This window comes from Gallus gallus, chromosome Z (assembly GCF_016699485.2).
Source record: "Gallus gallus isolate bGalGal1 chromosome Z, bGalGal1.mat.broiler.GRCg7b, whole genome shotgun sequence".
NCBI lineage: Eukaryota > Metazoa > Chordata > Aves > Galliformes > Phasianidae > Gallus > Gallus gallus.
Window position 1 is genome coordinate 14,304,261 of NC_052572.1, and position 20,672 is coordinate 14,324,932.

Consider the following 20,672-nt stretch of genomic DNA (forward strand, 5'->3'; position numbering starts at 1 on the left):
AAGCACACAGCTTTGGAGAGGCTGATAATAGCTGTAGGAAGAAATTCTAGCTAGGAGTTTCCTATGAAGCTCTGTAATATATAGCTTGCAGAAGCTTGGGGCTAGAAAGTTGAAAAATTAAAACCACAAAATAAAGTATTTTTGAGAGGAAAATATATCTTTAGATTTTTTTTCTGAAACAATAAAGAAAGATTTAGGAAACACAACAGGAGTTTAAACCAGGAGTATTTGAGAATCTACAATAAGCCCGAATGCGTTGCGGTACTGAGTCAGCACAGGGTCTGATTTCATCTTTTCTTTCCACCCCCTTTATCTTTCCACTCCCTCTGCACCCCCCCACTCCCTTTTCTTTTGTTGAGCTGTGCAGTCTTCTCTGAAGCAAGAGACAAGATGGCCCACATATGTATGTTGATCTCTGCACATTAATTTGATTGCAGGCATCCTGAATTCTGCACCTCTGCTCTTGCCTGGTCGACATGCACTGAATGCAGGGTTACTGGCTGCCAGCTTTGGTGGAATGATTCCATACATGATTGATCCTAGCTACACTACGGGGATTACTTGTCTCGGTTCTGTGTCAGCTCTCTCAGCCATAATGGTAAGTTGGGGAATTAAAGAAGGCAGAATGGATAAAACAAGCAGTTTGTTCTCTATCTTTGCAGGTTTCCACATAATGATTGTATTTTACCATGCTGAGTCACCATTATTTTAGGCAGTGCCTGTATGTTAATTTTCAGTAGTAAATAGTATCTGACTTTCCAAAATCTAGCTGTAAAACAGAACTTAACAACTCTATGACTCATATGACAAACTGGTATTTTAAAATACTTCCAGAATGTTCATCTTTAAAAATCCATGGAACTGAAACATTGATTTTGCAAGTAAAGATATGTAAATAAACATAGATAAGGACAGTGAAGCTCCTTCTTGTCCTCCAGCATGAGCTTAATGTCTTCTATATTGAAAATACATTAATTCATTATTAAGTAACTTCGTATTTATTTTTTTGAAAGCTGCAGGCAGACTCTCCTTTCTGCATGTTCTCTTTAGTCCTAGCTTATGCTTTCCTTTTCCAGGGTGTCACTTTAACAGCAGCTATTGGAGGTGCTGACATGCCTGTAGTTATTACTGTCCTGAACAGTTATTCTGGATGGGCCTTGTGTGCTGAGGGCTTCCTACTGAACAACAACTTGCTGACCATTGTTGGTGCACTCATTGGATCCTCTGGGGCCATCCTCTCTTACATCATGTGTGTGGTAAGAAGTGAGCAGAAATTGTACGTTTTCCATGTAATGAAAAACCTAATTCAGAACATTCCCTAGAAGGATAAGTAATTGGAAGAGAATGGTGCTAGGTACTTAGAAGTAATACCCCTTTGGTCTAGAGAAAGACCTACTTCAAATCCTAAAAAGGAAAGCCATTGCATTAACTTGGGCATCCGGGATTTGAATCTAAGCTCAAATAGGTATGATTACTTGTTCTCTTGTCTTTGTTGTTGTGTCACTTTACAGTGTTATTAAAATTAAATGTAAATTCATCAGCAGAAGGTGTTTTGCATAGTGCTTTCCTTAAAAAAAAAAAGTGGTTGGAGGGTAATTTGAAGTTCATTTTCTGGAGTGTGGGATGGTGTGCTTTCTTCAGAAAACAGTTACTTTGAAGGACCACTGGGTGGCAGCAAACTTACACTGATTTGTTGTAAATAGTAATATGTGTGTCAGAGCAAACTTGAACTCCACTTCTTGGTGTAATCATGATGCGTTATTATTAATAGAGTTTTTTTTTCTGGATATTTAACACACAGATCTTTTTTCTCTACCTGTATTTCTTTTCCTTGTGTTTTCCAAGGCAGAGCATGAAAACTGAAGCAGCTACCAACCTTGTGATTCTCTTTTGTATGATTTTGTTTCAGTTCTTTTGCATTCTTGTATGGTAATTGTTGCTGTTGTGCTGTCTTAAAGCTTTCCTATGGTCAGTCGTGGCCATCATCTTTTACTCTGTCTCCTCCAGTAAAATAATAATGTTGTCATATTAGGAGTGAGGAATAGTTTCAGAAAAGCTTAAGAACCGTTATTTGTGCAGCTTCATGGAGGGAAGTTCAAGTAGACTGTCCCAGATATGAATTTTAAAGGAGCTTGTTCTTTCCTAAATGTTTTGTATCTACTTGACAAAAGAAAATAAAATTATGTGGCTCATGGAACATCTGTTTAAATTTAAATTCGTGCATTCAGTCAGCAGTTTAGATCATATCTGTCGAAAGATGTTGCTTACAGGGCAACACAGATTTGAAAAGTATGTTCTTTAAAGTAAATACCAGATTTTTTTATAAGTCCTGGTGAAAGCAGGATCTACTGGATACGTATTTTCCCCCAGGCATGGTCATTGTATAACTTAATATCTTTTCTCTTACTTCTGTCTTTTATTGCTAGCAGAGAGTTTTGTCATACTTCCCTAGGAAACCTGGGGATTTAATTATTAAAAAAAAAAAAAAAAATTTTCAGTGACAGGGGGGGTTTTCCTCTACGTATTTCTCAACCTCTGGGAAATTTAGTCTTTGAGATAATATTCTAGATGTCTTCTGCTGCTTCGCATAGGCTTAGACAACTAAAGTTGATTAGCTGGTAAAAATTAAAATCAGTTTGTATAAGTTTGCACAATAAACAGAACAATTTGTTTATCTCCCAGCATTTTTATTTTGTGTTTTGCCTCCTTTAAAGGAAGTCATTACTTCAAAAGGTATTGTTACAATCAAGGAATTCAGTAATATTGCCTTCCTCAAATGTTTCAGAATTTCAGTAGTTCCAATAAAGATTTCTGCTTTAGGCTATTGTAACCTGTGCTGATGAGGCAATGATGTGAGACTTGCCTAGTGCTGATGAGAAGGTATTTGCAGAAACATCTTAACGGGTGAAAGCTTCAAAAATTAAAAAAAAAAAAACCCAAACCAAACTGTAGTTTATTAATCCCAAATTTGTCCAGATAATCTCCTACAACTGAGTTTGTAAAACTCACCAGCATCTATTTCCCTAATCCTTTGAAATCTTTGCTCTTCTATCTTACTGATGGATTTTTCTGGCCATCCTCCCCCTTTGTGTGCATATTTAGGATGAGTTAAAGAATTCAGCTTTCAAGTAAGAAGGCAAAGGCTTTGCTCCTCACCCTTTTTGTGGATTTTGACCACTTTTTAAAGTGCTAATGCAACGTGCTTTTTTTCCACAACAGTTGTTTCAATTAACCTTTCTCCCTGTTTTTGCAGTGAATATTTGGTGTCTACAGCAGTAGTTATTAGAATCAGTATGCTTAGGGATGGAAAATATGCTTCAGATAGGAGAGGAACCATTGGGGTTGAAACAGAGCAAGACAAGGGACAAACTCTGTTAATTTTACACATCATATGCTGCACCCTTATGCATTACAGCTGTGCTCTTCATGTGGGCACAGTTTGCTGTGGAAGAACTTGCAGTTCTCAGAGATCAGGGGCTTGGCTTTTCCTGGTGGGGGGAAGTGGTATTACCTGTGTGTACACTGTACGTAAAGCTTTTTTTTTTTTGCTGGTAGTTCTGTTATCTGTGAGTAATTGCAGTGTTGAAGCCTGCACTTTATTACTGTGTGTGTGTGATCTGTGGTGGTAAAGAATGTGAATAAGGCTATTGAAGACTTAAAACACTGTCCCTGTGCTGAGTAGGTTTTTGATGCTTTGGTTAATTGTTGTTTAATGAGGTCTCGGCTCACTTTGAAGCCTTCGGTGGTTCGGAACTGCACGAGGGTGCATTGATTTCATGTGTGCTTTGTGTGATTTCTCGGACTTCTCATAATATTTGAACTTTTTTTAAATTGGCCTGGCCTTGCTGTGGCCTTTTAGTTTAGATAAGAATTGAAAAGTGTTTTGGTTCTTGTAAGTTCAGTGTGCAACATCTGAAAAGTGTATTCTTCTGCCTGAACAGTCTTGTCAGTTGTAACTGCCATAGTATACTAGTCTGTTCTCCTGTTTAAAAGTTTAGTATTGTGATATGCATCAAAGGCATTGTGTTCTTAAAGGATATGAACTGCTGCCCACTGCAGACAGTACAAAATACTGATTTCACAAAGTCTGTGTTTGGGCCCTGTTGTGCATCATCCTTGCAGTAGCCAGAACACTGATAATGTGTAAGAATAAATGGAAGTTTTTCTAGCATCTTTCTTGTGCTCATTTGCTGGATGCTGAGTTTCAAAGAATGGAACATCTTGTCAGGCTACAGCAAAAACTTGTAGGGTTGCATGATTTTATCTGTCAGTGGAACGTGGACACTTGGAAGCATACTTCTGTGTGAGGTTTTTCCTCTTGGTTGTATTTTCATCTCTCTAGATCCATTCTTAAATTTTGCTGTGGTTTATGAGCTAGCACAGCAAGCGTATGACACATGTTTAATTAAATAAGCAATTTATGCCTGTTTATTTCTTCTGAGCTGTTGTCTACTGCAATTACAAGTTTTGCCTACTTCCAGATAATTTCTCTGGGACCATATTCACAAGGAGACATGCCAGTGAAAGCATTTAGCCAGTGTCTTTTCCTGACTATGTATCTTCAGAGGTGAATTTTTAGGATGTGTTCTCCTCTTAAAGCTCCTAGTTTAAGATCTCTTGTTCCCCCTTGGTGCTCTGTGAGTAAGTTAATGGCCCTCTTCAGTTCATTAAAGTTTGTTTTGAGTTAGTATTTGGTTAGTTTTGTGTGTTCTGTTCTGTTATGATCCCGCAGGAGCTTTGCTTCTGTACTGCCTGTAAGAGTCATGTGGTTTACATGGAATTCTATGCTTACATCTTGAGCTGCTTAAGAACTTAAAAAAACAAAATCTCAAAAAAAAGAAGTGTGTGTACACACATGCTGCTGCTCCGAAAGTAATGCTTCCTATTTGGTTATGTTGGCCCACAACATCAGAGAGGCAGATGTAGGTGGTATGGCAGTAGAAGCTGAATCTTCCCACCAATGTTCCATTTATGTTTTGTTGCTGTGCGACTGATGGCAGTAGAGGGACAGTCTAACAGAATGGTGTCTGACATGGAAGAATGTGTGAAGCAAAGGTGTATTACTGAATTCCTCTGTACAGAAAAAATGGCACCCATTGACATTCATTGATACTTTCTGAATGTTAACAGAAACCAAACAGTGGATGCAAGCACAGTGAGGTGGTGGGTGGTGTGTTTCAGTGGTGGTGACAGCGACATGAAAGAACCCATGTTCCAGGTGGCCCTGTGCAACTGTCACCCCACTAAAGGAAGAGCATCTTGATCAACTCCACCACATAAATCAGTGGATTATGACCAGGGAGCTGTGTATGGTGCTGGGTATTAGCTTCAGTGCATTGAAAGTGATGGTGGCAGTGTTGGAAGGTCTGATAAATTGTGCCAAGTGGATCCCATGAATGCGTACAGAGGAACAGAAAGAATACTGTATACAAGTTTGTCAAGACCTATTGAGTCAATATGCGAAGGTGACAGTTCTCTGGATCCCATTGTATGTGACATGCTGTCACTGCTATGAGCTGGAGTCAAAACAGCAGTCTGCAGAGTAGCAATATTTAAATTCTCCGTAGAAGAAAAAGTTCAAGACACAGCATTCAGCAGGTAAAGTTATGTATGCTGTCTTTAGGGGTAGGAAAGAGGTGGTGATGTGGTGATGGATTTTCTGAAACCTGGACAAACTGACTCTGACAAACCTGAAGGCTCACTCTTCTAGAGTCAGGTCAGAGAAGAAGACAGCCTTTGCATGATAATGCCAGGTTCAATATGCTTTGAGGCATATTGAGCACAGTGGAGCACACTGACAGTCTTGGCTGGACTGTCCTACTACATCCACTGTATAGTCTGGATTTGGTGTCTTCTGACTTGCATCTGTTTGGGCTAGTGAAACATGAACTGACCACGTGGGCATCATTTTCCTAGCAACTGTGCTATTATAACAGCTGTGAAACCATGGATCACCTCCCCTGCTTCTTATTTTTATGAGCATGGCCTGCAGGCTCTTGTTCATCCCTGGTGAAAATGCATAGCTAACACTGGTGACTGTTCTGAAAAACAGTATTTTGTAGCTGAGATTTTTCTCTGTGAAATATTGCAATTGTGTTTTTAGTATCTGTTGTATTTTCCACAGAAATATATAGGAGGCATTACTTTTGGAGGAACCTATATATACGTGTGTGTATAAAATTTCTGTCATAAATATATCCTTTTATATCTCTCAGCTTTAGGAACAGAATGAGACCAGTATTTTTTCATGTGTTCTGTTTTCTGCCTTGGTGAAATGTCGATTATCTGTCATTCTTTGTAATATTACATGTTAGAAACGGATGTTTGGCTACTGTTGTTTTAATCAGGGTGCCTGTTTTAAGGACCCTATTCTAAGAAGTTTTGAGTTGTCAGCAGGTAAAACCAGCACATAAAGACTATCATCAGGAGAGCTTTAATGTTTCCAGACGCTTCCTTTGTGGAAGTCTTCTCTGTTTTGTTTTTGGGTTTAATCTTTAGCTTATCAAAAACCTCATGTCTTTCAGGCTATGAATCGTTCCCTTGCAAATGTGATTCTGGGGGGCTATGGCACCACATCGACAGCTGGTGGAAAGCCTATGGAAATCACAGGAACCCACACGGAAATTAATGTGGACAACGCAATTGAAATGATAAAAGAAGCAAATAGCATTATTATTACTCCAGGTAGGACATTCTTGATTCATACCAGAAGGTGTATTGTTAAAACAAGTACCTTAAAACAAAACAAAAAACTGCTGTCTTGAAAGTAAGTATCTATCACTTAAGTTACTGAGTGTATTTTTTTATGCTTTACTTGCTCAATTCTGTATTGCAATTGTTGAAGAACTTGAAAACAAACATCTAAATCTAAGTTGATATCAATGAATACTGGAATTAAAGTAGAAAAATCTGAGTTCCATGTAACTCCTGTTGGCTATAGGTTCGTATGATTCAGCGGTACTTTTCCTGTTAGGAGATGTCAGGGATGTCAGGTGAGTAGTAGTTCAAGACATGCTTTCTTCAGTTGAACGACCACACCTATGGTGTTAAATTATATTTTAGCACTGGAACGAGAAGAATACTAGAAATAAATGCTTCCTTTTCTGTTTGAACGAGGAACATGTTTCTGTGAAGATGAAACAAGTTGTTACATAATTTGTCCGGCCTAACTGTTGTACTGTTAATGGTCAGTACCCCAAAAAGAGGAGATAAATTGTAGTGGTCAGACTGAAAAACATGTATATATGTAAAATCATAGAATCATAGAATCGCTAAAGTTGGAAAAGACCCTCAGGATCATCCAGTCCAACCATTTGCCCATCACCAATGGTTCTCACTAAACCATGTCGCTCAACACAACATCCAAACGCTCTTTGAACACCCCCAGGGTCGGTGATTCTACCACCTCTCTGGGCAGCCCATTCCAGTGCCTGACCACCCTTTCAGAGAAGTAGTATTTCCTAATGTCCAGCCTGAACCTTCCCTGGTGCAGCTTGAAGCTCTAGTCCTATCACTAGTCACACAAGAGAAGAGGCCGACTCCCAGCTCACTACAACCTCCCTTCAGGTAGTTGTAGAGAGCAATGAGGTCTCCCCTGAGCCTCCTCTTCTTTAGACTGAACAATCCCAGCTCCTTCAGCCGCTCCTCATAAGGCCTGTGCTCCAGACCCCTCACCAGCTTTGTTCCTCTGGACACACTCCAGGGCCTCGATGTTTTCTTACAGTGAGGGGCCAAAACTGGACACAGTACTCGAGATGTGGCCTCACCAGTGCTGAGTACAGGGGGATAATTACTTCCCTGTTCCTGCTGGCCACACTATTTCTGATACAAGCCAGGATGCCATTGGCCTTCTTGGCTACCTGGGCACACTGCTGGCTCATGTTCAGTCTAGCGTCAGTGAAAACCCCCAGGTCTATTTCCTCTACACAGTCTTCCAGCCATTCTGCCCCAAGCCTGTAGCATTGCCTGGGGTTATTGTGGCCAAAGTGCAGGACCCGGCATTTGGACTTGTTGAATCCCATCCCATTGGCTTCAGCCCAGCTATCCATCCTATCCAGATCCCTCTGTAGGGCCTCGCTACCCTCAGGCAGATCACCACTTTCAGCCAGCTTGGTGTCATCTGCAAACTTACTGAGGATGCACTCAATCACCTCATCCAGGTCATCAGTAAAGATATTAAACAGGACAGGACCCAGCACCAACCCCTGGGGAATACCACTCATGACCAGTTGCCAGCTGGATTTAACTCCATTCACCACCACTCTCTGGGCCTGGCCCTCCAGCCAGTTCCTTACCCTGTCCAAGCCATGGACTGCCAGCTTCTGCAGGAGAATACTGTGGGAGGCAGTGTCAAAGGCTTTAGTGTTTAGGGAAGTCTAGGTAGACTACATCAACAGCCTTTCCCTCATCCACCTGATGGGCCACTAGATCATAGAAGGAGATCAGGTTGGTCAAGCAGGACCTGCCCTTACTGAACTCATGCTGGCTAGGCCTGATCCCCCGGTCGTCCCACACGTGCCGCATGATCTCCCTCAAGACGATCTGCTCCATAATCTTCCCTGGCACGGAGGTCAGGCTAACAGGCCTGTAGTTCCCCGGATCCTCCCTGCAGCCCTTCTTGTAGATGGAAGTCACATTGGCAAGCCTCCAGTCTTCTGGGACCTCACTTGTCAACAAGGAGTGCTGATAGATGATGGAAAGTGGCTTGGCTATCACCTCCGCCAGTTCCCTCAGCACTCACACACACAAAATACATTCTTGAGGAGTTTTTCAGGGTGTGTGTATGTGTGTATATGTATGCGTGTGTGTGTATACACGTGCATATATATGTGTATATATATTCATGTATGTGTATATATGTGTGTATATATATTCATATTCATTATATGTCAAATTTTAATTACGATAGCATTTTTGCGTGGAAGGTATACTTACTATGATTTTCTGTCTACGCTGAAATAACACATCTGCTTAAAACTTTGGAATTCTTTCAGGCTATGGTTTGTGTGCAGCAAAAGCTCAGTACCCCATAGCTGATCTAGTGAAGATGTTGAGAGAACAAGGGAAAAATGTGAGGTAAGTACTTTTCTTGATGAAAACTATTACAGCTTTTTTTCATTTCTTTAAGATAATCTGCAGGTGTATAATTTAGTTTACTTTTTCTTTCGTCAGTCATTCTTAAGCTAGTCTCTGAGTGAATTCCCCTAGGAAGTTATCTCCTCTGATTGTTATGCTGTTGGGGATTAGCTGAAGGGCTGTAGTGCGGATGATAAGGGATCCTTGGCAGGAAATACAGACCTTTTGCAATATGGAGAAAATGTTTGCTTCAGCCAGTCTCATGTAAAGTGGAAAAGTATCAGGTAGCAAACAGCCTTTGCGCCAAGAATGTATATTTCTTGGGATAACTTATTTGCGTTAATGGCAGCAGTGCTTACTACTTAAGAGCAGCAGTAGTAAACAACATGGATGTAAAAAAAATCAATTGCTATTGGAATATTTATATAGACTCCCTTCTAAGATTAAAAAAAAAAAATACAGACTGTCTTGCTTCTGTTCTCTTGTCTTCTACTGGCAGTTTTCTGTGCTCTGGAATAGCTAATAATGTTCAGTGATTAGCTCAAGAGCGGCACCTGTGTTTGGAGTAAGATGTGCTGCAAACAGTCCCCTTGTTAAAAGTAGATACTTAGCCTGCTCTGTTCTTCTAGAATCCTCAAGGATCAATCCAGGTGATCTTTTGCAGCAGAACTTCTGAAGGATACGCTGCTTGATTTCCCTTTACTTTTTTCAAGCATTAGGGCTGTAGTGTCTAATCTCACGCACATCTGAGATTTCTACAGTCTGATTTGTTTAGAAAGCAGCCAGTGGAGATAGAATGTTCTGTAAACATCTATCGCTATTTTAATGTAACGTGATTCTTCACAGAATCACTGTGTTAAAGTGATGCCCTCCTGAGCGTTCTCTTCTCCAGGCTAAGGAATCCCATCTTGCTCAGCCTTTCTGTCATGACAGGTATCCCAGATCCATAAGCATCTGAGATCTACTTTTACTGGGTTCCCGTAAGTTTTTGCTATTGCAAACAAGACTAATCAGTTTTCTTTGATTATTTCATGGAAGGATTTTTGGAGTGCCTGTGACCATTGCCATAGATTTATTCTGCTTGTGTGTTGCTCCAAAAAGCAGAGAGACTTCTTAGGTGCTGGTAGTGGCCTCAAGCTCTTCTTCAAATTCTCATGCCTCTTAGAGGTATTGAAAATATGGGAAAGTTAGTGTTATGGTTCCCTTGCTAAGTGTTTAGTGAACTATTTTCTAATTATAGTAACTTAATATTTTTAAAGTTCAGTTTTAATTTGAAACAGTATATTTGGATGCATGCTGGCTAGCAAAACTCATTCTCTGATTTTCAAGTGTTAATTTCAGTTAACTGGTGACTCCTTTGGAATCAATATTTGAGTAAACAGTGTTTTTTTGGTGGTGTTTTTTTTATTTTCTTTCACTGTTTTTCCAAGCTCATTGAAAACATTCATATATGTCATCACAGTATTTTACAGCATGTACTGTGGCAAATAAGAACAAAGTTGTAGAGTTTAGCAACAACTCTGTAGGTGTTTATCTAAGAGTGTTGCAGTTCCGCTTGTAACATGGCTTAAAAGAGGTATTTGCACAAACAGAACCTAGAAAAACCTTTTTGGCTAGTACAGTGATGGTGTCATGTGCTTTTGACTTTCCTTTCTGAGATTCTGTGTGGGAAAGCTTTTCTTCCTCTTTTTTAAATTAATCTTGGTGATTACAGAAGACTGTTGATTTTTTTTTTTTGCCTTCTTATGTTGGCCTTGCGAGAGAGAAGCATGAATGAATCCTTGAATTAACCAGCTTATACTTGAAATGAGTCAGTTTCAGGAAGGGATCACTGTAGTGGCTACCTAGTATTTTAATGGAATAAATCTGTATTTACAGTTTGTGGTAATTTAGGCCTTTCATCACTTTGTGGAGCTCCCACGGTGTTCATTGAGTGCAGCTGCTGTCCCTCTGGTTGCAGTAGGGTTGAAGTGCCTTGGGACCCCAGTACGCTCACCATCCAGATGTAGTGACACTCTCACATATCCTCTCTGGAAAGGTGCCAGCATGGACATACGATTGTCATCAATTTGCAGTGCCCATACTGTGCCAAGATAAATTGCATCTGTCATATAGTCTTTTTTTTGCATCCTGGCTCACAGTTGGTCCAGACATGCTGTTGTTTTCATTTACTATGCATGTGGCCATAACATACCCGGTGAAGAGTGTGGATTATATAATATGATGCAAACACTTTTATGACTGGGGTTTAAATTTAAAAATACAGGAAAGTTTGGAAACCTCAGATGGTTCTAGTCATTACATTGCATAGCTAATATCATCACTTACTTGAGATGATCTTGCAGTAGATCACATTTTTAACGCATTAATACATGGGATCACATTGAAAATCAGTGAGCCTTCAGTATAGGTTTTCCTTGCTATGGATGGGCAAAACAATGAAACTTCATAGGCTAAATTCATTGGACTTAGAGAAAAAATGCTTGTTCTCTAACTAGTTCTGTGTTTCCACAGAGTATTGTGGAAAGCTCCCACCGTAGTGTATTTCTTTGAGTACATGCTATGTGTAAAGGTTCCTACTTGTGAAATTCTGCTTTTTTTACATAACATTCTTAATAATTTGTTACTAATACATAAATTATATAAAAATTTCATATGTAGGGCATTTATTTTTTAATGTTACAATACACTTAAAAATTTTATACATTCTAAAAAGTTTAGCTTTTTCCTCAGCATTGCATTCCTAAGAATTTTTCTATAAATGTATTTTAATTTCCTGAATATAGTGTTTCTGAAAAGAAATCAAATTTCAGGATGAAAGAATTTTTAAAATTATGTTTTGTGTTGTCTTGCTAAGACTAATTCATAGTTGAGATATCTTTTTTTTTTTTTAAGCTTTAATAGTTGTTGGGAAACACAGATGACTTCTTTAACACCATTTCAGATTAGCTGTTAAAATGCTGTTTATTTTTTTTTAAAAACTTTCTTTTTATAAATAGATGTTTTGCTGGGCTTCAGTTTATGTCTTGTGATGCTGGAGAATCTGATTTTTTTTTTTTAAACACATGGAAACACTTATGGGTTTCTTACTTATTTAAAAATGTGTCAGGATGGATTTAGTGTTAAATCTGCATTTTTGAATTTTTATTGTTACCTCTGTGGCTGATCTCTAGTCAGATATGTTTTTCCTCAATGGTGCTGTATGTTTCTGAGTAATAAAATGTGGATGAGTACCACTTACGCATTTCTATTTATAACATTCAACTGGTAAGCTAAAATTATTTAATTTCAAGTTACCTCTTGTTTATTCCTCTGCAGGAAATACTGGTGGAATTGTAAAGACTGAGCAGTAAAGGTGCTGTCTTAAACAGATTTCACATATTTTATAACTCAGGTATACATGAAATAGAAACTGCTGCCACAGTGCTGAATGGCAGTTTAAGAACAGTGTGTGTTGACTCAAGTTTCTTGGAAGCAGAAGTAGTCTTACTAGGAAGACGTTTGGTAGGTTATGTGTCAGTTCTCAGTCTGTATCTTAGACACACTAACCAGGCAGGTTCTGAATTATTAACACTGCTGATGAAGGGACAAAGTCTGTCTATTACATCTGTTATCACAAGTAATGTATCTGTGTAGCTAGAGAGAACCATCAAACCTTGCAGTATGATCTTCTGCAAGGATGCAGCTGTAGCTGCATGCTTCTGTAGGTATACTGTAGGTATGCCAATGGATTAGCTCAGCTTGAAGTCACTTTACTATGTCAGTTTGTTTTTGGAGTTATTTTCATTATTTCCTACTGTTGGGTTCTTGGCAGGTCTCTTTCACTAAGGGAAGTCTGTGCCGTGTATTTGGATCTTGCCCTTGCTGTGTTAAACTTGCTGCAGTGGCTAAAAATACAAAGCCAGTACTAGCCTTCACTTAAGTATGCTAAATACAGCTTCTTTTTAGCAAATCTGATTCCAGCAGAGCCTCTGAGCTTTGTCCATTCTCAAGTACTGTTTCTAGGGACATCCCATAGCTGAGGCATGTAAGCCTTACTTGAGCTAGTAGTGTACTTTGATGCTAATAATCTGCATAGTCATCTATGATATGTGATGGGAGAATCATATTGTGATACTTAAAAACTGTGCTGCACTGAAGATGATAATATGTCAAGATTCAAACTTTGGTATATCTGAATGGTAATGACAGGCATCCTGATTTCATGTAGTTAAAGCGATCTTGAAACACTTCTGCATTGGTTTATGTATGTTCGCCCTTTCAGTGTTGATTACAATAATATTATCTGGTCACTTTCACTGTAGAAAACAGTATTTTTATCTTGAAGTTTTTCAGTAATTTTAATGCAATACTTTTGATTTTTAAATGCTTTCTGTGCTAAGAAGGACTTGTATCAGGAATGGTGTGGTGAGCAGGACTAGGGAAGTGATCCTGCCCCTGTACTTGGCACTCGTGAGGCCCCACCTCAGGTACTGTGGTCAGTTTTGGGCACCTCAGCACAGAAAGGACATTGAGGTGCTGAAGCAGGTCCAAAGAAGGGCAACAAGGCTTCTGAAGGGCTTGGAGAATATGCCCTATGAGGAGAGACTGAAGGAACTGGGGTTGTTTAGCCTGGGAAGAGAAGGCTGAGGAGAGATCTTATTGCTCTCCTCAAATACCTGAATGGTGATTGCAGTGAGAGCGGGGTAGGTCTCTTCTCAGTGGTGACAGGTAACACCATGAGGGGGGATGGCCTCAAGTTGCACCAGGGAGGTGTAGGTTGGATATCAGGAAAAACTTCATTACAGAAAGGGTTGTTAAGCACTGGAATAGGCTCCCCAGGGAGGTGGTTGAGTCACCATCCCTGAATGTGTTTAAAAACCATTTGGATGTGGTGCTCAGGGACATGATTTAGAGAAGGATTGTTAGAGTTAGGGTAGCATGGTTAGGTTGTGGTTGGACTTGATGATCTTGAAGGTCTTTTCCCAGCTGAATGATTGTATGAGTCTGTGATTCTAGATATGCCATGCTTGTGAGAATTTTTAGATCTTTATTCTAAAGTAGAAGAAAATCTTGAAAGAAAAGGTTCAAAGTATGTACTTATTTTCAACGTGATGTGTTATTCTTATGAAGCTGAAGACTCTGAAAGAGGCTGAAAAAAGGCGGTGTATCCTTGTTTGGTACCCATACTGCTGGGTGTGAAGTCGATCAGTGGCAATACATGTGTGTGCTAACTTCAGTATATCTGACAGTGGGAGTGGTAAGTAAACCCCTGAGTCAGGGCTGAGACTGAAAAATCAAGGTGGATCTGTGCTTCATTGAGCTACCAGAATAGTGTCTGAAGTCAGACACAGCAGGATTTTGCGTCTCTGTTCTGGATAAAGTAAATCTAGACTGAAAATGTAATGTCAAGTAAACAGAAAGTCAAGAATATAAGATTTCTACTTGATTAAAAGAAAAAATAGCTAAAGGAGTTATTATGTCCCTGATAAAAAAAAAAAAAAACAGAACAAAGAAATTTAGTGATTTTTCACTTCAAAAACTTTTTACCATGCAATGTACCTCTTCTATAAAGTCATTCATGTTTTGAATTTTTAAATGCAATAAGGTTCATATTTTCAACATCCAAAAGAGCATATGTGACAAAACGTTCCTGCCATAAAGCATGTAGCTTTGAAGAACTGCTGCTCCTGTGAGTCAGAAGCAAGATATGCAGCTTTTGTTAGACGTTCTGCAACACATTAGGGATTTTAGCGCTCTCTTTTCCATCCTTCCCTAAATTCTACTTAAGATGGGACTGGCTAATTTTATTCCTCTGTGTGTATTTCTTATCTTGCGAAGTTATAAAACCCTAAGATAAGGAGATATTTCTAATTAATCTTTTTGACACGGTAGCATGTTGTGTTTCAAGAGGTACTGGCAGACTACTGTCATATTTGGTTAGCAGGCCTTCAGAACAGGCTTCTGGGAGTCATTTCAATACTTGTCCAAAAAGCATTTGTATGAGTAGTTTTCTCAAACTTTGTGAATACACAGTGTGTGGTTTTAAGCAGGGTCTGTCAGAATCTTTAACTGCTAATCGTTCATACCATAACTTCCTGAACGAAGATCATTTGTCCCTTTCTGTTTTTTTTCTCTGCCTCTTGCCAGGAATGGTGAAGTCAAAGGTGAAATTCATTCTCTTGGCAGCTTAAATTTTGGCTTTCCAGCCTTTGAAATAAGATTGTATATGTATATAGTACTTAATAGAAACCTCACGAGTATTTTGTTTAGTGTATTGCCAAAGCAGTTTTCTTCACAAAGAAGCTCAAATCATTTTATTAGAAACAAAAGAGAATTTTGTTGGAAAATCACTTTTCACTGCCAAAGAAGTGATAGCTTTTTTTTTTTTCAGAGTGTGCTTCAGAATAAGAGTTCTACTGTATTGCAAGTGATTGAATTTGTTTTAGTGTAGGACTGGCTGCAGTACTACATGTGGTTTATGTTACTGAATAATTGGTGCAAAGCTTTAATTGTGAATGTCTCATCCAGTGTATTTGTTCTCCTCTTCCTTATTCTAGGTATTATCCTTTGCATCAGGATTCAAAATGTTTACCAGCTGAATACAGTCTATTCTCTTTCTTTAAATAAAGCATTCCTTGTAAGCTGGCTGTTATCCTTCTCTTTGACTGCTTTTAATTGCAGTATATTTAGCGTTATGTGAATTAATCATATGTCCATAATTTTGTTCCTGTATTTCTAATTGTGTCATCTTTGCATTTTGTGTTAATGTTGTGATGGAGCACTCAGTTGTCCTTATAAGGATATATTTGTAATGTGACTTGTGGACCCTTAGTCGTGTATTATCCATGATTGAGGAATCACAGTGAAGCTGAAAACAGAAATGTGTGGCAGTCCTTCAGACATGGGAAGCTGATTTATCACTCTGTCATTTCTTTCTGAAGAATTCTGTGTGCATTATTGCATTCCCGACTCCCTTAGATTTCTGCTCAGAATTTTTTCTTCAGAAACCCGGGGCTTTACTGTTTCCAGTGCTTTTGTTTCAGGAGGGCTGTGCAGTCTTTTAGCCTTTTCATGAGGAGTGTTTATATTGTGGCCTGTTCACTTTGCAGTACATTCACTTTTCAGTGATGTGAGGGACCTGCGAAGTGTATTAATGTGAGGGTTGGTTTTGCCACAAACAGGCTCATTCATAAAGTACGAAAGATGTCATTTGCGAGGTTTTAGACATGTTACCACTTGAAAGGTGAATGCAAGTGCTTGCTGTGTGCACTGTGGCTCAGGCTGGTGGCTGTAGCCAGAAAAAAATGGTAAAGTGGACCTTTTATTTTAAAAGTAGTTGAAGAAAACCCATGGAGTTTTTTTTTTCTTCTTTTTTTATAAGCTACTGCTGGGTGGAAAACTTAAATTGTTGTTCCATCCTGCAGTAATGTTTCCTGATATTTGTGGCCGCTGGTTCTTTCTGTGCTGTCTCTAGAAATGTGTGTGCTGTTGCTATTGTGGCAGGCTCTCCAAAGCCGCTATCCTTGCAGCTGCGGTGGATTTCTGAGAGAGTCTTATGATGGAAAGATTAAAAATGTTCTCCTAGTCTCTTCAGTTTTACTGGAAATTTAGTGTAATTTTTTTCTTTGTCTAGCTATTGTGTCAGTCATCCTTCTGAGTTTCCTGAAAAGGAACGACCGCTGTCGAAGCAGAGTCAAATCAATTGGCCTTGTTCCTTTTCGCACCCACTCAGTTCCCTGCTTCAATGGGAGATGAAATGTTTTTAAAGTTTAACCATTTCCTTCTGTTGATTCACATATGCTTACACTTTAAGGATTCATTGGCCTTTCAGGTCACAGGTGATAATTTCACTATATAAAACTGAATTGCCAATCCTTATTAATGGATCTGGGCTTACTTTCCTTTTAGATTTGGCATTCACCCTGTGGCTGGCCGTATGCCTGGTCAGCTGAATGTACTCCTAGCAGAAGCTGGTGTTCCCTATGATATTGTGCTGGAAATGGATGAGATCAATGAAGACTTCCCAGGTTAGTATGCAAGCTCTAAGTTTCTAGTAGATTGCATTTGTTCTTGCAAATTTTGATTTGATTTTGTTTTTTACATTGCACAAGCATTTTAAAAACAAAATCTCAGTCAAGTCAAACAGTTTCTCAGGCTGTAGATCAGCCTCAGTGTTCCAAGTTTCAGGTAATTTTATTCACTTTTGTTTTGTTTTTCTGACTGCAGACACTGACTTGGTCCTTGTAATTGGTGCAAATGATACAGTTAATTCAGCAGCTCAGGAAGATCCAAACTCCATCATAGCTGGAATGCCAGTTCTTGAGGTCTGGAAGTCCAAACAGGTGAGATTTAACCATGTTGTGTCAGCACCTTTCTACCTATAGATTCATTGAAAAAAAAAAAAAAAGTTTATAGGAGAAGCTAACAATATTTTATTACTGTTCTGATTTCCCTATTAATTTTTTTCTGCAGTTTTTCTTGGTTTTGTCCAACAAATGTCAGTACTCCGCAGTTGTGATGCAGTGTTCATGATTTTATGATGATCAGTCAGTGCTCTAGTGAGACTCTTTGTAACTTGAGTCAGAAAGACCAATGAGTGTACTTCTGCCCATAGACATGATTCTAATGAATGATGTGCTGCTCACATCTGCAGCATTGAAGTGTTCCTGTTAAGTTTACAGGAAATTTGATAGGCAACTTTAATATTGAGCTACAAACATGTAAATATAAATGACTGGGTTGAGTAGACAACTTAGTCTGTTTAGATTGATCTGACAGTTAACTTCACCAGTTTTCCGAGCATCACCTGACCTCACGTGTCCTTGAGAGTCAAGTACTCATTGTCAGAGACAGCTGTGTGTTGCAATTTGAGACATAAACTGTACGTGTTAAGTTGATATAGCCTCATTGTCTTTCCTGAAGGTGCAGTGATTTACTGATTTGACATTTCCTGGCTGAAACTTTTTTAGAACATTTTTAAAACTATACATGAATTAATCTAGAAATTGTACTCTGGATAAGTAGCAGAGATCATTGCATCAAGTATATTGGTTTTGTGTTTCCTGCATTTGAGGGGAAGGTGATGGATGTTTTTTGCTATGTGAAACATGATCTCCTTATATGCAGGTCATTGTAATGAAGAGATCTTTGGGAGTCGGATATGCAGCCGTGGACAATCCCATCTTCTACAAACCCAATACTGCCATGTTGTTGGGAGATGCTAAGAAGACTTGTGATGCCCTGCAGGCCAAGGCCAGGGAATCATATCAAAGCTAGATATCGATTTCTGTTCAACTCACAGTAATGACTACAGTTTTGTCACAGAAGTCACAGAAAACAAGATTTGGAAGTGTCTCTTACTGTCATAATGCAGCCGACGTTTGCAGAAGACAGCATTGACTCCTAGGAGATATAGTTGAATGATAGGTCCTTATGAAAGGATGGGCATATCAGCCCATCAAACTTTATCTCCTATGAGGCAATGCATTTGAATGAAAATATGCTTTCTAAGGTTAACATTGAGCTGTTGGAAGCAGGAAGTAATTACTTCTTGTTATCTTTAAGTGGTTATTGGCTTCTTTCTTCTATCTATACTTCTGTCATGGAAATTCACTAAAAATTACTGTGCCAAGATTTATTCTGTCTTATCATTAAAGCTGTCCTTTGGCCAGCATGAACAAAAATAGCTATTTATTTCATCAAAATATAAAGTAAAATTACAACCAGATGTGAACAGATGCAAATAAATGCTTACATGATTTGAGATTCCAACCATAATATTATGTTAAATTTCTGTAAAGAGTTGAACTGTTCCTTTTGTGGTATGTCTGGATGCTGTCAGTCAGGAGCATAGGAAAGTTACTTTTCTTTAAAATACAGTTCAGCTTTTTTTGTAGCGTCCACTTAGATTATGTAGAATAAAACTGGGATTTCAGGGACCTACTGAGTGATCTTCAAACCGGACAAGGAAGTATACACCTGCACTGCTTAACTGTTTGCAGCAGCTATTAGAGTCTCCATCTTTTCCAGTTGCCTTCTTAAATTTTGAGAATACACAGTCCGGTTCTGTACAGCCAAAACACATTGCATATCTAGACTGTTAACAGAATCTGGACTGATTCTGATATTTTTATTCACTTAGGTATTTAAATGTATTTACTACTTTAAAATATAGCAATGCTTCCTTAATCAACATTTTTGTGATGCTGGAAAAGGCACTTTTAAACATATTTAAGATGCTGGAGTTTATTAGATTTTTTTTTTAATAAGCTATTGTTTGGACAGCACAGAAACGTACCAAACTTAAAATCCAGTGTTTTGATTATTTGACTTCTCCTTAATCCAATTTAAAGCACTGTTTAAATTCCCACAATAAATTCAGCAAAGAATTAAATTATGACATAGATTGCTGTTTTATTTTTATTATGCTAAGTGTACTTGAGTGGAACTCAAATATTTGCTTAATAAAATGCATTTATCATGTTTGCATAATGATGTAGCAACTGTCCATGGCGACAAAGGCTAAATAGAAATAGTTTTACTTGTGTAGAAAGCATTATTATTTGGGGATAATAACTTACTATCAAGTAAGTCTTGAAATTAGTCCATCTGTACTGACAGAACAAACATCTTTGTATTATGCCATGTATTGAGACCTCATATAAAATATAGTATTTCCACGTAGCTACCTCTGTTTTTATGTGAAGATCACTTAAAACACAGACTTTAAACAGGTAATGCAGGAAGAAATGTAACAGTATGTAAAAGCTACCCTCTTGCAAATCTTTTTTGTATAATTTGAAAATAAAAATTATCACATAGGCATTAACATGTTGTACACTGCAGGAAAGTACTTGTAATTAAATTATAACTTAAAACATTGCAGCAGCTTTGTTTGAATGTAGTGTGTGATCTCTTGATATCATTATATTCAACTTTCCTTTAAGGTATGCAGGAAAAAAAGTGAAATTGAGAGTAGGGGGGAATACTAAGAAATGATCCTCTCTCTCTTTCACAGCTATGCAAAAAAGGGATTTGAAGGGATTTAGCATCCCAAAGCATTAGTTTTTTTTTTTGTCTTGCTAAACTTCAGGTATCTAACTGTAGTATGCAACATGTCTTTGCTTATAAGTATTTAATACGAGACTCAGCTCTTCTCTTAAAAAAAAAAAAAAGTTGGGAGATGGAGAGAATTCTTTTTTCCTTTGTATTTGAACACAAAAAATGTACAGTTGGATTAGAGGTACCAGTCTGATCGTTAAAACTGTGCTTTAACATGGAAAGTTAGGTAGTTGTTGAAGTACTAATAAAAAAATCAGTTATTTTTCTCTATTGATCACTGTCTCATTTCTGTCCCGTTGTGTTTCCTGAGGTAGGTAGTCTGGGGCTCTTCCTGGGAGCTGGAAGATCAAAAATGTAGTGTAGAGTGTGTGCAGAATATATACATATATAGACACAATATATACATATATATACATATATATGCGTATAATATATATTGTATATATATTACGTACATATATATTACACTATATATACATATGTAATATAGTGTAATATATATATATTTCCCTTTAAATCTGGATGATTCTTAAAATATTTATATGAGGTATGAC

At 38.3% G+C, this 20,672-nt stretch overlaps 1 protein-coding gene across 10 annotated transcripts in view; it reads left to right on the forward strand.

Annotated features, from left to right (window-relative positions):
* NNT (nicotinamide nucleotide transhydrogenase) overlaps window positions 1–20,392 on the forward strand; it is a 43,873-nt gene extending 23,481 nt beyond the window's left edge. For all 10 annotated transcript variants that reach the window (XM_015277552.4, XM_046905897.1, XM_004937220.5 and 7 more), the window contains 7 exons: window positions 438–598; window positions 1,077–1,256; window positions 6,525–6,684; window positions 8,994–9,075; window positions 16,966–17,084; window positions 17,284–17,399; window positions 18,184–20,392. In XM_015277552.4, coding sequence (XP_015133038.2) covers window positions 438–598; window positions 1,077–1,256; window positions 6,525–6,684; window positions 8,994–9,075; window positions 16,966–17,084; window positions 17,284–17,399; window positions 18,184–18,333 — 968 coding nt within the window. In that variant the 3' untranslated portion in view covers window positions 18,334–20,392. The remainder of the gene's footprint in view (window positions 1–437; window positions 599–1,076; window positions 1,257–6,524; window positions 6,685–8,993; window positions 9,076–16,965; window positions 17,085–17,283; window positions 17,400–18,183) is intronic.
* Window positions 20,393–20,672: the final 280 nt, after the last annotated feature.